General features: G+C 44.4%; 1 protein-coding gene across 6 annotated transcripts in view; it reads right to left on the bottom strand.

Moving 5' to 3' along the window:
- The window catches only part of LOC105477061 (alpha kinase 2), a 144,457-nt gene that overhangs the window by 43,847 nt on the left and 77,132 nt on the right, over nucleotides 1-23,478 (bottom strand). For all 6 annotated transcript variants that reach the window (XM_011733401.3, XM_011733402.3, XM_071085258.1 and 3 more), the window contains 2 exons: nucleotides 7,458-10,821; nucleotides 1,720-1,867 (listed from right to left, as the gene is read on the bottom strand). In XM_011733401.3, coding sequence (XP_011731703.2) covers nucleotides 1,720-1,867; nucleotides 7,458-10,821 — 3,512 coding nt within the window. The remainder of the gene's footprint in view (nucleotides 1-1,719; nucleotides 1,868-7,457; nucleotides 10,822-23,478) is intronic.

Below are 23,478 nucleotides of genomic sequence, written 5' to 3'. Positions count from 1 at the left end.
TGGGTTCAACTAAGCCAGACACTGTCACCAAGGAGAAATGAAGCAAACATCACTAGCAATCAAAGGCCTTAGCCACACGTCATCAGTAAGTAGAATGCTTACTAATGACATATGCTCCCCAGGGGAAAGTCAGATTTATGGTAAATACGTATCAAATGGAAAAGGGATGTGCAAATATTCAAGTGGTAATTCTGAGCTCAGAGCAAGGCTGATGAATGGAAAAACAGTGAAAATGCTGGTTAATTGTTCTTGGCTGACAGCTTCAGAAAATAATTTAAAATGAATAATTAGTATTAATACCTTTTTAAGTGAAGCTCTAGGGAACTTCCTTGACTTAAAAAGCAAACCATTCCTTTTCCATTATAATTCTTCTTAAGCCATACCGAAGACGGGCAGGGTAATGGTGACATTTTAGGCAAAGTGGTTATTCTATCAATCACAATCCAGTTAAATGCTCTGGAGTGATGTTAGTAGAAATGAAATCATAGCTCAAGTATCCCATCGTTACATTTGAGAAATAGCTTCCAGACATATGTTCCAAGCAGACATATATGGTTTAATTAAACAGAAAACTCAGATTTTCTCACTTTTTCAGTCTAGTGGTGACAAAAATAAGGGGATTAGAACCCCTCCCATATCTTAGGGAGCTAAACTGGGAACCCCTTTGGCAGAGGGTTGACTTTCGAACCAGGTGATTTGTTTCTAGATTGTGTCAGATGAAGCTCGAATTCATCAGTTCACTTGAACAAGCATTTATTGCCAAGAAAAGCTGCTTAAGGAAGCCATTAATCTGGTTCATTCCATAGGGGATATTCTTGGCAACGATTCTCACTCTCATCTCTCTCCTCCTCATTTTTCTCTCCTTTATTATCTTAAGGACATGGCCGGACGCGGTGGCTCACTCCTGTAATCCCAGCACTTTGGGAGGCCGAAATAGGTGGATCACTGGAGGCCAGGAGTTTGAGACCAGCCTGGGCAACATGGCAAAACCCTGTCTCTACTAAAAATACAAAAGAAAATTAGCCAAGCATGGTGATGTGCTCCAGTAATCCTAGCTACTCGGGAGGCTGAGGTGGGAGGATCACCTGAGCCCAGGAGGTGGAGCCTGCAGTGAGCCATGACTGCACCACTACACTCCAGCCTGGGAAATGGGAGTAGGACCTTGTCTCAAAAATAAAAATAAAAATCACAGAGACCCAGAAATAAACAGGTGTTCCCATATTAATGATGGCTGCTGGTCACCCTCAATAGCTGTTACTTTTCTGTAACCTCATAGATTGCTGCTGTTGTTGTTTTTATTCATCTTCTAAGCTTTGTTTGACCTTTATCAGATTACTGGGAATTTATGAAACAGAAAACACACCCAAGTTAAATTCACAGACATACAGACGAGAGCTCTTTAATCTTAGGACCACAGAACCTCAGCCTAGAATATCATTTGACATGTTCCTTTCCCTGATTTAAAAAACGTAGTGAAAGGTTGTGTGACTTCCCAAAACCCCAGAACTCAATAGTGGCAAAATCCAGGCAAGAATCCTCCATCATTTCCCCATACAGACACTTGTCTTCCAATATTTAATCTTTTTAAATATTGCGGGTGTGGAATCTCTGCTTCAATTTTCCTTTTCTTGTCCTATAATTTATTCTTTTCTTTTAACAACCATGTTGTGAAATAAACAAGCAGCAACTGTGAAAAGTAACCAGGGAAAAACATCGCACCTTCTCTGCACTTGGGCTATGGACTTTGAATCTTTTGTCCAGCAGATAGTAGAATCTTCATGAATTTCTGCAAATTGGCAGCTTAATTTTACATTTCCAGAGTGTTCAGGGAACATCTCAGCTTGGATCTTTTTCAGTAATACCGGAGCTAGAAACAAAAGATTTGAAGGTCAGTGTAGCAAAAGACTTTCCCATTTCATATCGTTTAATTCTCATAACAATCCTGAGAGACAGGAATACTAATTATTATCCCCAATTATGGAAGTGAGAATTGAGTTTCTGAGGGGAGCGATAGCTTGCCTAAATAGTCGGAAAATTAACAAATCAATCTAATAGAAAATGCTCGCTTCCATTACTTAAAATTCAGCCTGTAATACTGAAAGTGAAATAGAACTTGAGAGATTTTTTCTAAAGGGGATGAGAGGTGGGAGGATTGTAGAAATCTATTCTATAGGATGTCAGCCAAATAAAGATGTTTTTAAATGATTACCAGATCATCCAGTCAAAATCAGAGCTAGGGATTAGGGAGTAGAATAAAATCCGGATTATCCAAAAAACTATGGCTAAGCCCCCAAAACGTAAAAGACACCTCAACAATAAGTTATTGGCTGAATAATATTCATCCATCTTTTCCCCTTTATCACACTTGTCTTTGTTGAAGATAACCCAGTAGATTGCAGTGATGTTTGATATCAGCCTCATTAGCAAAAGATAATAGAAGCAACAAGGAAACAATTCCCACCGGTTGGGCTGAGACCTTTGAATATCACCTCAGTATCAGTGATGAACAATTAGCATGCTAATATGTAATTAGCCAGGGCAGCCACTGGGCGGCAGCCTAGACATTAGAACAAGACAAGGATGAGGCCCCCTGTCCCAAGCGGTCATAAGAATTGGGTAGGAAGTGAGAGTACTGCAGATGTGGTGTGAGCCTATCACAAATTAAATAGCATAACTCCACAGCGCTGGTCACACAAAAGAGTCATCATTACAAAACATATGTAATCCGTAGCCAAACCAAGATCACCAATACTGAGACTTTGTTTGCTCCACTGCCTCAAATTATACTACGGTGAAAACATCCATGAATTCAAGGGGCTTCTCATCTCTCCTTGACGCCAGCAGATGCTTGGATGACAGAATGCATATTTAAAAGCTAATTCTCTACCCAGGAAGTGATGATGGGCCCGCTGGGTAGCAAATTTTTCAACCAGTGAGTAATCAAGACTACTAACAGTATCCTGGGACCCAAGTGGATAACTGAGAGAGAGAAAATTTAGCAAGTATGTATTGACGGCAAACCCGCATCAGTGCATTTGGGCCTGCTGGCTCCTGCCCAAGCTGAGACCATGTTCAGGTTCACAGTCTGAAACTCTTGGTCCGGGTCTCGACCAAGCCCACCTCCTCATCTGGGCCATTTCCTAGAGGGTCCTTCCAACACCATGCAGTGGCCAGCTTCATGGGTGATTTGGGGACATCTAAATATTCCTAAGCCTGCCGGAACCTGTTGTACTGAACACAAAGAAAATTGGGGGATGGCGGGAAGGGCATGAAATGGGCAGCAGAACTGAATGATGGATGGTCTGTGGGAGATTTGAAGCTTGTTTAGCCAAGGGGTTTGGACTTTGGATAGATCCCCTGTCTATGTGAGATAGAGGTGGAAAATGCAGCCGAATGAGCTCAGAGGAGACCTGGATTGCAGCTAGGTTTGTCTTCCATGTGCGGGTGGGCCTAGTGTTGAGGGAAAATGGTAGTAAAGTCCCTGGTGAATATAGTTTCTGTACTAAGCTTTGGACATCAAAAACGATTACTCAGGCCTGGCATGGTGGTTCACACCTGTAATCTCAGCAGGTTTGGAGGCTGAGGCAGGAGGGTCACTTGAGGCCAGGAGTTGGAGACCAGCCTGGGCAACATAGCAAGACCCCATCTCTAGAAAAAAAAAATAGCCAGGTGTGGTGTGCATGCCTGTGGACCTAGCTACTTAGGAGGCTGAGGTGGGAGGATCAGTTGAGCACAGGAGTTCAAGGCTGCAGTGAGCCAAGATCTTGCCACAGGAATCCAGCCTAAGTGACAGAGTGAGACCCTGTCTCTAAAGTAATAATAATAGTTTTTTAAAAAAGATTAGGGTTTATTTCTTTTATAACGATCCAAGTCACTGCTCCCCTCATCCTAACTCCTGCCCCACCAGTTAACTGGTGGGAAGGCATTAAATCTGTGCTCCTTTGGGGGTAGCAGGGTGGGTACCAGACTGCTAGGTAGGGCACAGTCAAGGTGTCAGCCAAGGGGTCTGAAGTGTACCAGCTAGAAAACAGTGACGAGGACTCAGGGTCTTACAAAAGCCATCACCACAAGAAGGAAGGAGAACTTCCTAATCTGGTGTCTTCCTGGTGGCAACTTTTGTTATTTTTAAACAATGATATTGCTGTGGCTTACACTAAGAAAACAAAATAAAAAACCTTTGAGTGCTTAATGGTGGAATAGATGGTTAAAGGAATTGGTCCACAGCTAGAAACCCGTAACGAACAACTAGAAGGTGGTAAGTTAAAAAAAAAAAAAAAAAAAAAAAAAAGGACCCGCACCGTGGCTCATTTTGGGAGGCCAAGGTGGGCAGATCACAAGGTCAAGAGATCTAGACCATCCTGGCCAACATGGTGAAACCCCGTCTCTGCTAAATATACAAAAATTAGCTGGGCATGGTGGTGCACGCCTATAGTCCCAGCTACTCGGGAGGCTGAGGCAGGAGAATCGCTTGAACCGGGAGGTGGAGGTTGCAGTGAGCCAAGATCACGCCACTGCGCTCCAGCCTGGCGACAGAGCAAGGCCCCGTTTCAAAAAAAAAAAAAAAAAAAGCAGGGTGTTGTCAAGGGCTGGCCCTCTGAATGCTGCCGTTCCAAAAGGTAAATGCTGGAAGAGAATCATTTTTCCTGTCTCTTATCATCATCTGTGTTGATTCATAAGGATTAGTGCCCATGGTGGATTCATATTAGATACATATTCAGTGCATTCATTATCAGAGTCACCATGGAAAATAACAAGGTCCTTAATAAACGGATGAATATGCTGGTCAAGCATTTATTTCCCGTCGGGCGACGGCCCTTCCAATGCAATAACCTAGTACTGATTTGTAGTTAGGACGGGGAGCTGTGACCTTTAAAAAAAAGGGGGGTGCCAGTGTTCCAGAAACCTGTTCTTCTAACTTTCTCTGCAAAGAAAATCCCCGCACGAGAGGGGAGAGGATGGCCGCCAGTGGCAACTCCTCCGAAGCTGGGAAGGGACTGCGGGATCAGAACCTACCCCAGCGTGGGCAAAACCTGCCTGAGATTCCCATTTAGCTGCTGACTCAGGGGTAGCTCTGATGAACCTCCCCCGCCTGCTCCATCACCAGATGACTCCTACCTTCTTGCCGAGGCCCTGAGTTCTTCAGAGAGGAGGGGCTGTGGACGCCAGCACCACTCTTTCTCCTAATACTAGGTTGGTATCAACTCAGACACAATGCTCTTGTGTCTGAACCAAGTTCTTTATTTATTTCATGAGCATACTGGGCATAAGCATTGCCTCATTTTTTATTTAAAAACACTAATTAAAAAAAACAGTAACTAACAACCATGAGAGCTGTGTTAGGCCACAGGCCATTCAAATTGCTTTGCATTTTTATAGCGGAGAGGAGTCTTATTAGCACCCCCATTTTACAGATGGGGAAAGTGAGGCACCCGGAGGCTAAGGTATTTGTCCAGGGCTACCCAGGTACCGCCAGAGGCCAGACTTGAACCCAAGCAATATAACTCCTAATCTACACCCTAAACCACCAAGATACAACTTGCCCCAGCTGGGCCCAAACACCGCCTAGTATCTCTAACTCTGAATCTTTTCCTCTTAATGGCCTCTGTGTTGTGGGTGGCATGAGTAACAATCCTTCAGTGGTCTGGCCTGGAAAAGTCTTTGGTTGTCTCTACCCCGTGGTCTCCGGCAGGGCCCTCTCAGGACAAGGCTGGCTGCTCTCGCATCTACCTGCTTTGCTCAGGCCAGTGCCTTCCAGAAAGCTACATGCTCGGTCTTTGCAGCCTTTAGTGCAATGGCGAGGTTGTGCCGCAGCTGAAATCAAAGTCTTTGACAGCGATTGATTTCAACACTGGCTATCTGGACGGTCCTCTTACCCATGGGTAACTCGAATAGTCACAGGCAAGAATTCCAAAAAGGTTGTTTTGCTTGTCTACCTTTACCTGCAAAGGAACCCCCATCCCCAAACACGGGGGTTGAGGCTGGTCCCCAGAGGCAATCTATTCAGCCTCTGGGCTGAAACCACTTTTGAGAGCTTTTAAAACATTGCCTCATTCTCTCTATTTAATTTTATTTATTTATTTATTTTCTGAGACAGGGTCTTGTTCTGTCACCCAGGCTGGAGTGCAGCTGGAGCGTGGTGGTGTGATCACAGCTCACTGTAGCCTCGACTTTCTGGGGTCAGGTGATTCTCCCTCCTCAGCCCCAGAGTAGCTGGGACTACAGACGTGCGCCACCATACCCAGCTACTTTTTGTACTTTTTGGTAGAAATGGGGTTTCGCCATGTTGCTCAGGCTGGTCTCAAACTCCTGGGTTTAAGCAATCCTCCTGCCTCGGCCTCCCAAATTGCTGGGATTACAGGTGTGAGCCACCATGCCCAGCCATTCTTTTTAAGTATGTTTTAAAATATAGATACTAATAACCTGATTGGATGCTTTCAAACTCTTCAGAAGGCAGTTTTGTCTTTAAACCTTTCTGCAACAGGGGTGAGGACCCATTTGATGGGATGGGAATAACAAACACCAGCCTCAAAGTCTAAGGACTCGGGATAAGAAAGGAGAAAATTCTTCCCTTCTGATCAAACAGAGCCATCCATAGTTTTTTGCTCCAGAGCACACAGGCCACCGTAGCTTGCTGCAACATTTTCTCTTGACTTCTACCAGGGTGTGTGGGGAGGGAAAGAAGAGCTCTGAAATAAAACAGGCTAAAATTTGGTCCATAAATGGAATTTGGGACTGAAATGATTCCTTAGACAAAGTAGAATTAACTGTAATTTCAGGACTTTTTTTTTTTTTTTAAACTGCATCATAGGTAGAGATTGATCGAGGACTTTTGAGGCTCAAGTGGTCTGAAACCTTGAACACAGACCTCAGAGGACTTTAGATTTAGATAAATGGGAAGGGTGAGTTGAAAAGAAACGTTATACTCAAATTTGGAAGAAAAACCAAGGTTCAAGGAAGCTATTTTTAATGAAAAATCAGTGATTAAAGAGGAGAATCCCAATTTGTACCAAAATTTTCATTTCCATGGTCTTCCTGCATGGTCTATTTGATTACACTAATTAGCTACACTGATTAATGCTTCTGTTTATATTTTTAAATAGATTTTGTAAAAGAGGATAATTAAATGGAAAAGCACCTTCATCATATTCCCCTCCAGCAGACATGCCTACAGGCAGCCTTTATCAGTGGTTCTCAATTGTGGTTCTCCGGATAGATCACCCGGGAACTTGTTAGGAGTGCAAATTTCACACGCTGGGGGAGGGGAGCAATCTGGGTTTTAACAAGCCCTCCAGGTGATTCTGATGCCACATGCTGAAGCCACTTGGCCACAATCATAGCATCAGTGCCCAACTCGGGGACACTGGCCTTAATTGCAAAGGACCCTAGAGGACACAGGAACTAGATACCTCGTCTACAAGCCCAAACTTTAACAATGATAGACAGCAACAGAGCCTTACCTCTTCCTTCTCCTTTGCAAGATGGCTTTTTTGGGTCTTGTTTCTCTTCTGTGCGTGATAACGATGTTTTAAGTTTGGGCACCTTTTTGAGAAAGGCTGAGTTCTTTCTGGCATTTTCCTTTTCTTCCAGTTTCAGCCTCAGGGCTGCCACTTTGGACAAAATTTTCTTCTTTACTCCCTCAGCTAAATGTCCACTGCCTGGGGCTTCTGGCTTCCTTTTGACCTCCTCCGACCCCGTCACTGCTGTGAGGGCCCCTGGTGATTTGCCAGCTTGGGCTTCCAGTGACTTCTCCCTCTCCCTGGACTTTTTCACACAGTGTAGGGTGCCCTTTGGATGTGGATCCTGCAGTAACTTAGGGGCTTTCTCTAACTCATCTTCTCCTGAAATGAATGCCAAGGTCTTTGCTGAGGAGCTAGATGAGCTTGGGGGTTTGGTTTCCCCAGTTTGAAGCACCTCTATTTTAGGTTCCTCCATTTTGTGGCTTATCAAAAAGTTTGTGACATTTCCTTCAGGAGATGAAGTACAAGGCAACCTGGTAAGATGAGGAGAAGAGGGCAAAGGTTTCCCACGCTCATTCTCAATAGTTCCCCTTTTCTGTGAAACAGGAAACACATACTGACGGTTTCTGGGCTCAACTAAGTCATTTTCAGGGACGTCATGAATTTGGCCTGTGGAGTCATGAGCATCAACCCCAAGAGAAGCATGAGTCATTATTGGAAGGCAGCTAGAAAGAGGTGAAGTGGGGGAAATCAATTCTGCTTTGTCCTTTTTACTTTGCTCAGCCTCCCCTAAGCTCCCATCACTGCTTTCTTGTATTTGGCCTATCCTACATCCACTTGGAATTCTTTCACCCCCTTCACTGGGTTGCAGGACTTGCCAAATGGTAGTTTTTGCCTCATCAGGTTGACTTTGTTCAGCCTCCCGCTTCATACTGCCTTCTTGGCTTCTGCTGATTCTATTTTCAGTCAGAATGGTTCCCTGGAGACATGGAACTTGCAAAATGGCAGGCTGGATTTCCGCTCCGTGGCCCACATTTCCGTCATTTGATTGACTCCCTTCTCTGGCGCCCTCTGGTGTGGATTCAGAGGGCTCTGGTTTTCCAGCCCTGGTGTACTCTATCACACTTGTCTCATCAATGGGATCTACAGAGGACTCTAGGATTTTAGAGCAGGTCAGAAACTTTTTAAAGAAGGCAGTGTGATCCATCTTGAGTTGCTTTTCCTCCTGGTCTTGACTCACATTGTTAACATTTTCCTTCCCTCCAGTTTCAGAAGCCACTGACAGTGAATCTGTGACACATAACTCCTTTCCATCTACAGGGTCCACGGATGACTCCAGGAGTCTGGGTTGGCTGAAACCCCAGGAAGAAAGACTTCTCCAGTGTGCACTGATGGCAGGCTTTTCGCCTTTATGGCTTTCTCTGCTATCAGCAAGGGCTGAGTCAGCATCCTCTGGACTGTGAGCCGATTCAGGCACAACAGTATCTGCCTTTAGACTATCAGGTACAGCCCAGACCTTGTCAGAAATTACGGGACCACCGTCTGATGCCTTGCTCTCAGAATTTGTCCTTTGTCTTGGTGGCCAGATTGCAGAAGCGGAAGCCTCTAGAGTTATAATCTTCAGCTTGTTGCCTGCCTCCCGATTTCCAGGTCTATATTCTTTAGACTCTTCCAAAATGATATCAGAGAGAGACGGAACATTGCTCAGAGCCTGACTATCTTCTTCCCCAGCAGTTTCAGCCACCACGGAGACCCTCATCCCCCAAACTGAGCGCTGCCCTGCTCCTTCCCTAGAGCTTGCTGGTGAGTGGGCTGAGGGCACCAAGTTTATTTCCTCTTGTGCAGCAGATGTCATAGGCAAACTTTCTTGGAAATCAGGTGCAGAAAGAGAACCCTGGTGGGACAGAATCTGCTGCTGGAGCCCCTGCTTCATTTCACTTCCTCTTTCTTGGAAATTCTCTTCATGGCTCCTAAAGTCTGCTGTTTCCACAGTCTGGCTCTTATCTCCAGACAGGTTATCAACCTGAAGAGGGGAATTACTGAAGAAATCCTCTCCCTCTGGGAGCTGCAGGACATGGTGTGGGACTCCTGGCACACTGGGTGCCGTGCAGAGTAGCTCTTTTGTAGACTTGGTGGTAGCACCACTTAAAATATGACCCAACTGCACTTGGGAAGGCAATTGGGAAACCTTTTCATGGGATGCATGAGGGAACCTCTCCTCAGTGCCACTTGCATGCTTGTCCTCAGGAATTGACACAGCAAGGTACTTGGCTGGGTGGACTTTCGTGGCAGTGGTAACAGTCGATGTGTCCTCAGTCTCCCTGGTCACTTGAAACCCATTATTAGCAGTTAATGTTGATGTCTTCTCCCAAGGAAAACTCACGATTGAACTATAACGGGCTGGGGTGTCTGTGGTGTCTGCAGCACTAGGACTGGGGCTCTTGTCACCTCCTTCTTCAAATTGCACTAAAGGATTGTTCTCAGAAGAAACGAGCTGTGTTTCCTCAAGCCTTCCTGAGTTGTTGGGGCTTGACCGCTCCTGGCCAGCATGTACTGTGGAGGCCAGTGGGCAGGTAGAATTCTCTACCTTGGCTAGATTTTCTTCTGTGGCACCTTCACTAGCTGTGTGTGAAATGTTCAAGGTGAAAGTACTGATAAAAAGAGGGGACATGACTGAGTCGCCGTCCTTGCTGCTTTTGTACGTAGACACTGAAGTCTCAGACACTTGTGTCTGAAAAAGGACTTCTAGTGTCTTGCCATTAGGAGAACATAAATCAGATACTTTTCTTTGACCTTCTGTCAGTTCCAAGTCTACAGAGCAAATTTCTTGAGGCAAATATTTATCAGCTGGTGCCCCAACAAGAGAATCTATGGTATCAAAACATGTTCCTTGGTCACCAGCCTCAAAACACTCCATTGCACACACTGCTTCTCTGTCCCTTGGCCCATCACACACATTTTCCAGGGTGAGGACAATATCTGTGGTTTCAGGGGAAGCAACAGAGACAGCCACAGGCTCCCTGAAGTCAGCACGGGCATCCTTGGGGAGATGCCTTGAGAACACACCTGGGAACGTATTCTCATCATTGGCTTCTGAGGTTCTCAGCTCATGTTTTAGGTCTTCCCTGAAATTGTCAGGTGTGTTGCCATCTCTGTCTTGTTTTTCTTCCTGCTGTGGGTCATAGGTACAGGGTTTGACCTCCAAGTGTTGAGCTAATGATGCATTTTCCTTGTGGACCCCTCCTAAGTTTGAGAAGGAAATTGTTGTGGTCCCAGTGAATGGGGACTCCTCCCCAGCAGGCTCTGAGAAAGCTGGCATCTGGCTGCAAGAGATTCTCTCTCTGACTGTTTCCTGAATTTGTACCTAGGAAGATGAAAAGTGGTGTTAATAGCATTGTTCATGGGAGAGCCCACAATAGGGCATAACTGCAATCCCAAGAGTGTTAATCCTCAATGACTATAATAATGGACAAGAATGATTGAAATCTAAACATTAATCCCCCAACTCCCCCTAGCTATTAGAGATTTCCTAGAAAACTGCAAATTTAACAACTCTATATTCCAGGGGGCCCTTTGTCAAATTCATCATTATAAGCAAAAAGCCTCCTGACAACCGTCATTTATTTAATGATTTTTTTTCTCTCTTAGGAAAGAGATGGAAATAAATTGAATGTTAACTGTTTTGATCAAGTAAGTCACAACAAGAGCTGTGTGCATCTTTCCAGAAAGATGAATCTCACATGATCATAATAAATGAAATAAACAGTACTTACAAAACAGCAATAAGCAATCTTTGTCCCCAAAATATGACAGCTTGCTGGTTAATAATTGCTATGGTTTGGATATTTGCCCCCTCCAAACCTCATGTTGAAATTTGATCCTCAGGGTTGAAGGTGGGGCCTAATGAGAGGTGTTTGGGTTATGGGGGTGGATCTCTCATGAATAGATTTATGCCATCCCTCAGGGGTGCGGGAGGATGAGCGAGTTCTCAGTCTATTGCTTCCTGGTTGTTAAAAAGAGTCTGGCACCATCTCCACCCCCACCCTGCTTCCTCTCTGTCCATGCAATCTCTGAAAATGCCAGCTCCCCTCTGCCTCCTTTCGTGAGTTGGAAGCAGACTGAGGCCCTCACCAGATGCAGATGCCTAATGTTGAACTTTCCAGCCACCAGAATCATGAGCCAAATAGGCCTCATTTCTTGATAAACTACCCAATCTCAGGAATTCTGTTATAGCAACACGAAATGCACTAAGATAATAAGGTTACTAAAACACAGAAAGAAGGCTGCCTTTGAACCCACCTCTAATGAATAAATGAACTTATGATTGGCCACCAGCACTGCCAATCATTTATTTCCTAGAGTTGCTTATAAACATCCCAGAATGTATCCCAGACTTTAAAATAGATGCCCAATGGCAGACAGACCACCTCTATAAGAAAAAGAAGATTCAGGACTGCTTAGGTTTTTGAGAAAAGGGGAGAGGGGGAGGGAGGGAGGAAGAGAAGAAGGCAGAGAAAAAGAAACCTCTCACATTCTGAGGATTGAGCCTTTCATGGTACTATATGAACGTTCTATGATATTGGATATTGTTCAAGGAAGCAGCGAAACTTTTAACTCATTGACTATTTCAAAACAAAGAAAATTTATGTCCAGCCAAGGAGAAGAAAATTGTTTCTAATTTCTGAAGCAACTCAGTCTTTGCTCCCAGGACTCCTGCCTTGGACAGCCCCATTCAGATGTGCAGGGAACAGATGACTGGCCTTGGCGGGATGGGGTTCAGGGGTGGGGATGAAGTCTGTCTCCCAGCGTATGACAAAACAGAGCTGAAATGTTCATGTGCATTTCATAGCTCCAATGTCATGAGACTGATTCTCACAAATCATACGTGAGAATCAGTCTTACTACCTTGTGGTCAATCCCTGTAGTACTGCCAGTGGGAAAGAGGACAACAGCATAACCACACCTCTTTCCACACTTCTCCCAGGCTGCTTACAGCCTGTCAGTCATTCATCTCTCATTTTCTCTTTTAAAGCTACTTTGAGGTTAATTTAACTCATATTTGATGGGCATAAAAATGCTAACTAAACAAGAAAGAAATTTAGTATAAACTCCACGAGTGCTAGGACTACTTACCCTTTCAACAAATATTTGGTGAATGCCTCCAGGGTACTAGGGAGTGTTTTAGATAATGGGGATACAAGACAGGCAAATGCTCCTCTACAGGAATCTCCCATTCTATGTTCTAGTTATAGCGATTAACATGCAGTAGGTGCTTACAAAGTGTTTGTTGAGAGAATTAATAAATGAATGAACCATGTACCAGTTGAGACAGCTGTAGCCAACCTCACCCATTAAAGCCCTACACTTGAAAGGGTTAGAACTTTCATCTGCTCCGGACTTTGCAACAACCCTGTTTTAAAGGAGACTTTGAACCATAAGCACTACTGGTTATCCTGGTGTTCCTGGAAAGAAAAATATATTTACTCCCTTTCTATATCCCTTTTTCTTCTTTATTAAAAAGAAGAAATATAATTTCTGAGAAATAAGGGACAAGATTTTTTTTTAAAAAAAGAATTTGATGTGCATATGGTTTCCTCTCTATACCTCAATATCTATAACACATGTATAGAGTATTTTTCTCATTTGGTCTTTTGGTTCAACCTTTTAAGAATATGCTATAGCACAAATAGACTGAGTCATTAAGCACAGAAAACATAGGGAACGTTCTGGTCATTATGTGAAATGTGTAGAGAGACCGCCCAATCAAAAACACCACCACCCCTCTGTCCGGCCTTTCTGTCCTGCCTGAATTTCCACTATCTATGTCAGTCCCTTATTTTAAGGTCCTGGTATTATCACAGTATCATCAGTGCCAACAGACATTTACGGAGTAGCTGTCATGTACAGAATTCTCTGTCAGGCACTGGGCAATTTTTTCCAAAGGGCTTCAGTTAAAAAGTTACTATGACATTTACTGGGATGGTACCTTTATTCTTCCATGATTGATTACTATTACATCAGTAAAGTAATAAGCGGGCACCTAGAAGAGATTGACATCTGAAGAGAATTAAACACAAGACAAGTAAGTTTTGATTAGGATGAGTTTGGTCACTGGAATAGATCATTATGGTATCATGCCTTGATTTACAAAATAATCATATTCCATTAAGATTTATTTCCACCTTTCCTCCTGTATTAGTCAGTTCTCGCACTGCTATAAATACCTGAGACTGGGTAATTTATAAAGAAAAGAGGTTTATTTGGCTCCCAGTTTCACAGGCTGTACAGGAAGCATGGTGGCAACTGCTTCTGGAGAGGCCTCAGGGAACTTTTACTCATGGCAGACAGCAGAGCCGGAAGAGGCATCTTACCCTACAGAAGCAGGACCAAGGGAGAGCGAGTAGGGTTGGGGGGGGGGTGCTGCACACTTTTAAACAACCAGACCAAGAACTCACTCATTGTCACAAGAACAGTATCAGGAGATGGTGCTAAACCATTCATGAGGAACCACCCACATCATCCAATCACCTCCCACCAGGCCCCACCTCCAACATCGGGGATTACATCTCAGTGTGAGATTTGGTGGAGACACAGATCCAAACCATATCTCCCCTCTTGCTTTTAAATTAAAATTCTACTTTAAAATACCCTAGTGAAGCTCCACGTGTAAAAAAAATTGGTTGAATCCTTGACCATGTACATTCATACATTTGACACACATTTAGTGACCATCTACTTTATACCAGGCACTGTTCTAGGCAGCTGGGAAACATCAATGAACATAATAAAGATTGCTGGCCTATGGAAGTTATGTTGAAGCAATGAACTATACAACTGGCCTGCTGCTGATGTGCAATTCCATACACTTGATTTTAACCAATGGGGTGTTTTTTTTATGTGAAGCCTTTAACAGCCCAGTCCATATTTGTACTTGCTTACGGCATCGGTTTCAAGAGCAGGCTCCTCAGTTCTCATCCTGAGGCCAGCTCACAGAGAAAGGGAAACCACAGACTCACACCTTCCCAGTGAGTCAGATCTTTCTTTTAGGAGATTTCTTAGTTAAGTCATTACAAAAGAACTCTAGCAAATGATTCTCCTGCTGTGCACCTACTCTCAGCATAGAGTGAGTGCTGAAACTTAGAGTGAGTGCTGAAACAATTTCCTTATGTAGGGAAATTGTACTCATTCAAGTGAAGAAAGGAGTGTTTGGGGCTCTAGGAGCAAGCCCACCGTTGTGTGTGGTGCGTGGACTTGGAGGACTAGCAACCAGGGGTTCTAGCCCAGCTTAATTGGATATACCATGCACAACCACAGGTAACCTCTTTAGCTTCTCTGACCCTCTGTTTCCTCCTCTAAGACTAACCACATGCATGTCAGCACCATCTTGTCAAGTGCCTGGCATATTGCCTGGTGCCCAGAAGGCACTCACTCACTGATATTAATTTTCCTTCTTCTCTATGAAAAAACAGCAGTAGCTCAGGAAAAGAGGAAGTTGGGGAGCTCTGACAGGGAGAGCCTTGAGCTATGAGATTTATGAGGGTTTTCTCATCTGATCTGTAAAATAATCTGAGAAAAAGATGTTATCATCTCTTCTTTACTGATGGGATGAATAGCCTGGGTCCAATCATAGAAACCACACAGAAGGTTATATAAGAGAAGTTCAATATAAAGAATTGTTGACTGTGATAGGAGAGTGCTACAAGGTATAAGGAAACTGTCTATAGTACTCTAGGCAAGGGAAAGTACCAAGGAAGAACAAAGTTGGAAGGGGTTTAGACCGACTTGGAGAAGGTGTGTTTAGGCCACCAGATAGCATAGAAGTTCACTGGTGCATCCAGACCAGAGCTGGCCTGGAATTGCTGGGAAAAGCAATAGACCTCCCTTCCAAGTGCAGGTAGGGAGTAGGTGGTCAGCATGCAGTGGCATGGGTGAGGAGGGGAGTCTGGGCATGGGTGGTCACAGGGGCTGAGGCCTTCGAGCTTGTGGGCTACATGTGGTGTGGGTCAGGGCTTTGCAGAGTGCTAGTTTGAATGTCCACTCAAAACTCCTATTGAAACTTAATTCCCAATGTGGCAACACTGATAGATGGAGCCTTTAAGAGGCGATTGAATCATGGGAGCTCTGCCCTCATGGAGGGATTAATCTATTCATGAATTAATGAATTAATGGGCTAAAGGATTAATATGTTATCAAGGGAGAGGACCTGGTGACTTCGTAAGAAGAGGAAAAGAGGCCTGAAGTGGCATAAAGCATGCTTAGCCCCCTTGCCATGTGATGCCCTGCTCTGCCTTGGGACTCTGCAGAGAGTCCCCAACAGCAAGAAGGCCCCCACAAGATGCAGGCCCTCTACCTAGGACTTCTCAGCCTCCAGAACTGTAAGAAATATGTTCCTTTTCTTTATACATTTCTCAGTTTCAGGTATTTTGTTACAAGCAAAGAAAATGGACTAAGACACAGAGGGAATAAGTGCTCTGTGCACCAGGCCTCGGGCGGCTGTGTGTAGGTCACACAGGAGATTGGTGGAGGCAATCTGTGTGTTGATACAGGCAGGAGGCTTTAAGAGCTGGGGGCCACGTGGGGCTCCGGTTTCCAAAGACAGAGGGCAGCAGAAAGGGTATCACTACGCTAAGGCTACAGGGTTGCAGATGACCATGTTCTGGGCCCCATGGCTGGGGCAGGATAACCACAGGCTCTCCAACTCCACCAATGCTGAAGTGACAGGAATTCTGTTCCTCCTGCAGTGTCCTTCCAGTGCCTTCTGCTGAGAAAGTGTAGCACTGTGCTTACTTTAAAGAAGAATAATGGAATTTCGTTAGTACAGGGCACATATTGAAGGGTGAATTCAGAGCTGAGAGGCATGAATTAAAAACCGACACATGAGGTCAATAATGTTTGGCGATGAGAAGTCTCCCCAGGGTCTCACAGTCAAAGGCAGAGCCAGGATTTAAAGCCAAGTCTCTGAGGCTACCGAGCCCTTTTGAACCCAGCATTTCCAATCGGATAAGTTGGAACAAATCCCACCTCACCAAGGGCTGGGAACTCCCCCTAATTTAAATCCAGAACTTCTGAGCTCCCGAAACATTTTGGATATGAGACTGCAAACGTCCTTCTTAGGTGCCACATGGCGGTCTGTCAATTTATCTGCTTCCCTACAAGGTCTAAGGGCAGGAACAGGAACTCTGTTATTCATTTCTGAGTCTCCAGAACCTAGCACATAGGGACTCAGATAATTTTGCTGAATGAATAAGCAGATGAATGAATACAGGAGGGGAAAGGGTAAACCAAATTTAGTAACGTTTCCAAGCCTCTTTTTGAAAGCAGCATTAAGCTTGGAAACTTAATGCTTGAATAGCATTTTTCAATTGAAATCCCATTCAACATGCCTCTGATTCCACAAACATGTTATTTTCATTTATTGGCCTTTCCAAAAGTTCTGCCTCCTAGGCATGTCTGCCATGGATTTAATGGAAAGGTGTGTTTCCTCTTTGTGCACCCCAGGATGTCCAAGGTTATGCTTTTTATCGTTAATGAGTGTCTTTCATGCCAGCCAAGTGCATGACACTAATTTGAGGCACTAACAATAGAAGTTTGTATGAGATAAGATCCCTCTCCTAGAATAGCTTATAATCCAGTTGAAGAGACAAGATGTACATGGAAAAGATAGATAACAATTCTTGACAAGTTGTGCTAATAGTCAAGTGGATGAAACTTAACTAACAGCACTGCTCCGGGACAGTGTGGAAGGTCATCACTGTATCATCCTCTTCTATTTCAACGATAAAATTCCTGCAGTGCAAAAATCAGAGGTTGTACTCTTATGTCATATGTATCAATTCTGAGATTCTTGAACATTTTCATGCAGTCTAAGGGACTTCTTGACTGATTGGACTGGGCAGATATGGTAGACACTGTTGGCTGACTAACTCAACAGTATCCCCAAGCCCGTTGTCTCTTGCTACCTCCAACTAAGAATGCTGGAAAACCACACACTCTTCCAGCCTCTTACATAGCTAGATGGGGCAAAGGGGTCAGTCTGCCTAATGAGATGTTCAAGGAATCCCACCAAAGGACTTCTGGGGAAGCTTTGCTTTCCTTGTGTAAGGTATAGACATGGTGGTTACCTTGCCTATCCCCTCCTTCTTCCTTCAATCAGGATGTAATGTCTGGTGCTGCAGCTCTCATCTTTCAGTCCTGGGGCACGAAAATGAAAAGCCAGCACACTATGACTGGTGCAGCAGAAAGAGAGAAGGAAGTCGGAGATTTGCAGTCATCATCGAGCTACTGGAATGACACAGAGACTTTCACTAGCCCCAGACTTCTTGTGAACAACAACAAAGAGCCTTATGTTTTACGCCGCTATTAGCTAGCTAAATATTCGTTAACTGCAGCTTCTCAGCAGCCTAATGGATAGGAGAGAAAAATACATGGCTGAGGGAAGAAGGGGAAGCCAGGTGAGGGTCACCCTGGAGCCCTCTGGAGGCTCTGGGCAGCTCCTGGTAGGGATTAGCTGGAAGGACAGTGTCCCGTAGAGCAAGGGGTGTGGTCCCTGGAAGGGAGTTCAAGGTGCTGGTCAGAATGCCAAGGGATCAAAGGGCCTGAGGCAAGGTGAACTTGAAGTAGAGTGGGGGAGGGAGAATGGGAAATATGAGAAGATTGATTGTCAAAGGAGAGAGGCCACAGTTCGAAAGCCAATCAGAAGCCCCCGGGGCCAGGAGGGCCAAGCCACTCGGTCCCTAGCTTCAGCTGGTCAGTCTTCCATGTGCCAACATGCCCTACCATGCATAATTTTCATTCTCCAGCTTCTTTTTCTTTTTTTTTAGTGTTCTTTTAATGTTCTTTCCTTTTATCTGGATGAGGTAGGTAGAAATAGCACTGTGTCCTTCACCAGTTGTCTACACATCATCAATTTTCCCCTGTGGTTCCAGGAAACTTTAAATGAGACCTTCCCCTCTCTCCGGCCATTCTGGGCTGCTGTAGCCTCCCCCACGGATAACCTTTCCTAAATATCTGCTGAGCTGTCACAACAGGCAGAGCGTCATTCGGCCGTTTGTCATTCGATAGATCAAATCCATACCACCTGGGGCTGCAAAACTGAAAATAGATAGCCCGGTCCCCAGCCAAAGAAAGCTTAAAGGCAAGCTAGAATATTTCAGGAACTTGAGTTTATTTTTAGGAGTTGCCTGATTGCCCAGAAAGAAGCTTCTCTTAAAGGCTTTGAATGCTACAATAACACATAATAGATTGGAGGACTGTACCTTCCTTGATATTCATCTAAAACCTCCAGTCCTGAAATAGATGCTAAACACCCCTGTATCTGACCAGCTCTTCCTCATTCCATTCCCTCCTAAGGGACAAGAAATTCTCAACCAACTAGTATTACAATTCTGTCTTCATTTCTTGGGAGTCATAGAGTTTGTAAAATACTGATTTGATCTTCTGCTGGGAGAGGCCTGGATTTCCATGGCTCACACCCTTCCTAGGAGCTCTGTGCATTCAGTGGCAGTCTTTGCCTGGTGATATGGTACGAGTGGAAGGGCACTAGAGCATGAGCCATGAGCGTATGAATTTGTTGTACATCTCAGGTGATGTGAGCTAAGTAGTGACGCTACTATTAATAGTAATAATTGCTAAGCCCTACAACCTTTTTAACACATGGCAGTTACTGTTCTAACTGCTTTACTTACATTAATGCAGTTAATGTTGGTAAAATGGCATAGAAATTTATGACTTGAGGATTTTGGGTTGTACATTGCAAAGAATGGGATATGCCAACTATTCCAACACAGGAGAGGACCATGTAACGGCAAACTCATGTGAAATGGGTGACAAGAACAGCTGTCTTCTTTTCTTGCATGCATCTGTGTTTTCCTACATAGATGATGGGAGATTTCTGGGAGGCGAGATAGAGAGAGTGAGCCATAATTTCCATAAAGTGCAACTGTATGCAAACATAAGAAAAGATGGCGCTATGAAGGCCCATGATTTCTTTCGAATTCCACTAGGCATTTCTGAATAGTCTCTGGGGGGTTTTTTGGTTTTGTTTTGTCTTTTTGTTTTTTTGTTTGCTGTGTCTTAAAACGACCAGGACTTGGATGAGGAGGTGAGAGGAAAATGGAGTAGGGTGATGGAAAGATGATTGAGTCTCAGAAAACTGGGGTTTGGTCTCGGGTCTGCTGCTATACAGGAAGTGGCTTTAGAGAAGTCACCAAGTCTCTTGGAGTCTTTCTTCCACAGTAAAGTAAGAGTTAGATAACACCTCTTGTTTCCCAAAAGCTTTGGTGTTCTGTGACCTGCTGCCAAGTAAATGGGGCTTAAGCTTCACCCCTCACTTGCAATCAGATTTTCCTTGGACTTCTAACGCTTCTAGATCTAATCTTCTCTATTAACCGGGAGAGTTGTAGGGAAAAGGATAAAGCATGTCACCATGTCACCATAGGTAGACCGACCCAAGAATGAGCCAGTGAGGCCCCAGAGAGGGGCCAGGAAGAGACAGTGGGCTGGAGAACGGCTCACCATGAACATGCACTCTCTGGATTCCAAGTTCCTCTGCCTCTGTGGTCTCTTTGCTTCTCCCTTGTCTAGGCATTAAGTGCCTTGTGTCTTTGGTAGACTGCACTGTGTTGGCATATAGACCCTGTGGTTGATCCTGCAGAGTCCTAGAGGCTCACAGACCTAGTCCAAGCCAATGAAAATCATCACAGCCACAGAAAGCAACACCAGTGGCCTAAGCTTCCAATGTTGTTAGCCCTTTGTAAGATACAGGCTGCTTTGAAGAGCCAAGAAAACTTATGGCTTCTTCCCAGAAAGTCTTGTTTTACCCACGCAATGTTGAACATAATTTCAGGGGGGTTTCTGACCCCCTTGGGCCTATGGATCTCCTGTTAAGGGCTCATTGATCCTCAGAATGAATCTCTGTTGTAGACCATGAGCCTGGGGTGAGTGGGATGGTATTGTTTACGTCCCACAGACTGAAACTTTCCTGCAGATTTCAGACTAAATGATAAGGGGAAAAAATTAATTCTTAGTCAGGTTCTAGGAGAATATTTTCAAAACTATATCTCTTTATAGTTTTTAGAATTTGTGAGTAAAAGCAAAACCAAGGTAGTAGCAATTACCACACTGCAATGACAATAATACATTATATAAAGCAAGTTCTTGTAAACTTTAGAAGCAGGAAATACTTGTCACGATTACTACACTAGTACTTTGCCTATTCAGCGTGGGCTTCAAAGTGTACAGCAGTGATGGTATTCGCTATTGGAAAATCTGAATATAAACATAAATATTAAGCTAGTCACCTGCCTCAGACGCTCATTACCAAAAAATGACGAGAAAGTGCAGGTTTGGGGCTTGACGATTCCTTATATCCTATATGTCTTCTCTAGTAAGTCAGCAGGATAGTGATAGGACCTCAGGTTTTGTTTCTTGTTTTTTTTTTGTTGTTGTTGTTGTTTCTGTGTGTTTGTGTGTTTTTTGTTGTTTTTTTTTTTTGAGACGGAGTCTCACTATGTTGCCCAGGTTGGAGTACAGTGGTGCAATCTCGGCTTACAGCAACATCCGCCACCCAGGTTCAAGTGATTCTCCTGCCTCAGCCTCCCAAGTAGCTGGGATGATAGGCAAGTGCCACCATGGCCGGCTACTTTTTGTATTTTTAGTAGAGACGGGGTTTCGCCTTGTTGGCCAGGCTGGTCTCAAACTCCTGACCTCAAGTGATCCACCCACCTCGGCCTCCCAAAGTGCTGGGATTGCAGGCGTGAGCACCCAGCCAGGCTTCGTTGCTTGATTGGCAGAAAATAACCCCTCTGGCAGTACAACCACAGGTGATGCAGCAGGCAGTAACATTTCCTGCTAAGATGGAGAGACAGCTTCGTTCCAAACAAGAAACAAAACTTCCTGGGATGTTGAGATCACGGAGAGGGACAACAGCATTAGTGTTGTTCAACCTGGTGCAATGAACATGGTAAATGCTCAGAAATTATGTCAAATAAGTGAACATCTATCCAATCTGATCTTCATCCAACATCCCTTTGCCAACATATGTAGGAAGGTTTTGCGTCTTCAGCCTGGTTCTCTTCTCTGTGTCAAAGCTCACCATCTCTCTGTTGAGACATTGATCTCCTACCTGAAAATTGCCCCAGGCTCCTGCATTTTGGTCAATATGTAGCTTCTACTAAACTCAATCTCTTATTCATCACTAATAGTTTGTTGCCTGCTTTGCCGGGGTCTTTTTTAGATCTAAACAGAAGCTTTATGTTCTCTTTTGAGTAGAGAGAGAGAAGCACCTTTTGTTTTAACCACGAATAATTGAGGTTTCAAGTATGTACCATCTAGAAGACATCAGCATAACTTTACCGACTATAGCCAGGCACCACGCATGGAAAGTGGAGATGTCCAGTTTACCTTGGGCACAGAGCCATAAAGTTGCAATGTACAACAGCAGGGTAGCATTTAAAGATGAGGGAAATCAAAGGTAGGATGTGAACTGAGGAGGACTCTGGTGCAGATTACACCAGAAATTCAGGGGCCCCTTTGGAAGGATCCATCGAAACAAACTTTCCCCTTGTAGATGGAAGGAAAAATAATGATTCACAAAAAAGTTCCTGGGAAGCTGAAGTTAGTGGGGAAATGCTTGGAGAACCAAGGAGAAAGAAAACATCTGGAATTCAATGTTGTGATTTGAGCTAGGAAGGCAAAATATGCACTGAGCTGATATTTGTGCATATGGTGGCTTGAAAATTGACACACCTTACTTCTCAGGTGCATGAGTACATACAGTCCCTTTATTTTGTCTCTGGAACTTATCCTGTCTTCCTCATGGGCCCCCATTCAGGGATATGGAAGATGAGTGGAAAATAACAAAATTTTCTTTCTGATTAAGCCTGCTCTGGTCCAATCCCTTGGGCAGTCCTGTAGGGAATGCTCACCTTCTAGTCCTGCTGACCCCACCCTCTGGAAGACGGTGTCTGAGCTGCCCCACATGGGTAGGTGGGAGGGTGGCTAGTTCCTGTGTCCAGAAAGGGAAGCAGGCAAAGCTCTCCTGTCCTCTCAGTTTCCCTTAGCTTGATACACCACAATCCCGGCATCGCAAAACATGAAGTCAGGACCTACGTGCCCCTCTCGCCCTGACTCTATCTCTGTCACCTCCCAGTAGCTCTGAGCAGGGAAAGCTGTGTCCACTTGTCCACACCCTCACACCTGTTTGCTTTCAGATTGTGCAAAGATAAGATTCTCTGATCTAAGAAGAAAGGAACATGGAAAACTCTCTCAACAAAGCCAGACTGTAAGGTTATTGTCCTGCTTAAACAAATACAAAACCTATTTATTTTCATCTGTTTGCTTTCCACAGCACAACCCTTATCTATGCCTCTCTCACAGGACAACCCACATTCTGGTCTCTATGATGTACAACCCCCATCCCCATCTCCATCACATATAACCCCATTCCTCATCCCCATCTCCATCACATACAACCCCATCCCTGTCTCTATCACATACAACCCCATCCCCATCTCCATCACATACAACCACATCACCATCTCCATCACCTACAACCCCATCCCTGTCTCTATCATGTGCAACCCCATCTCCATCATGTACAGCCCCATCCCTATCTCCATTATATACAACGCCATCCCCACCTCCATCGTGTACAACCCCATCCCCACTTCCATCACATATAACCCCATCCCTATCTCTATCATGTACAACCCCATCCCCATCTCCATCACATACAACCTTATTCCTATCTCCATCAAATACAACCCCATCCTCATCTCCAAAACATACAACCCCATCCCCACCTCCATCACATACAACCCCATCCCTTCTCCATCACCTACAACCCCATCCCTGCCTCTATCATGTACAACCCCTTCCCCATCTCTGTTGTGTATAATCCTCTTCACCTCATCACCATCTCACCCCCGAGACGGAGGTAACCCTAGTTTCCTTGGCTTCTTTAGAAGGTACTGGAAACAAAAATGGAAAAAAAAACACATTTTTTTCTTAATAATTCACTGTA

The sequence above is a fragment of the Macaca nemestrina genome, chromosome 19, assembly GCF_043159975.1.
Source record: "Macaca nemestrina isolate mMacNem1 chromosome 19, mMacNem.hap1, whole genome shotgun sequence".
NCBI classification, from domain to species: domain Eukaryota; kingdom Metazoa; phylum Chordata; class Mammalia; order Primates; family Cercopithecidae; genus Macaca; species Macaca nemestrina.
This window is presented reverse-complemented; position numbering and strand designations above follow the sequence as displayed.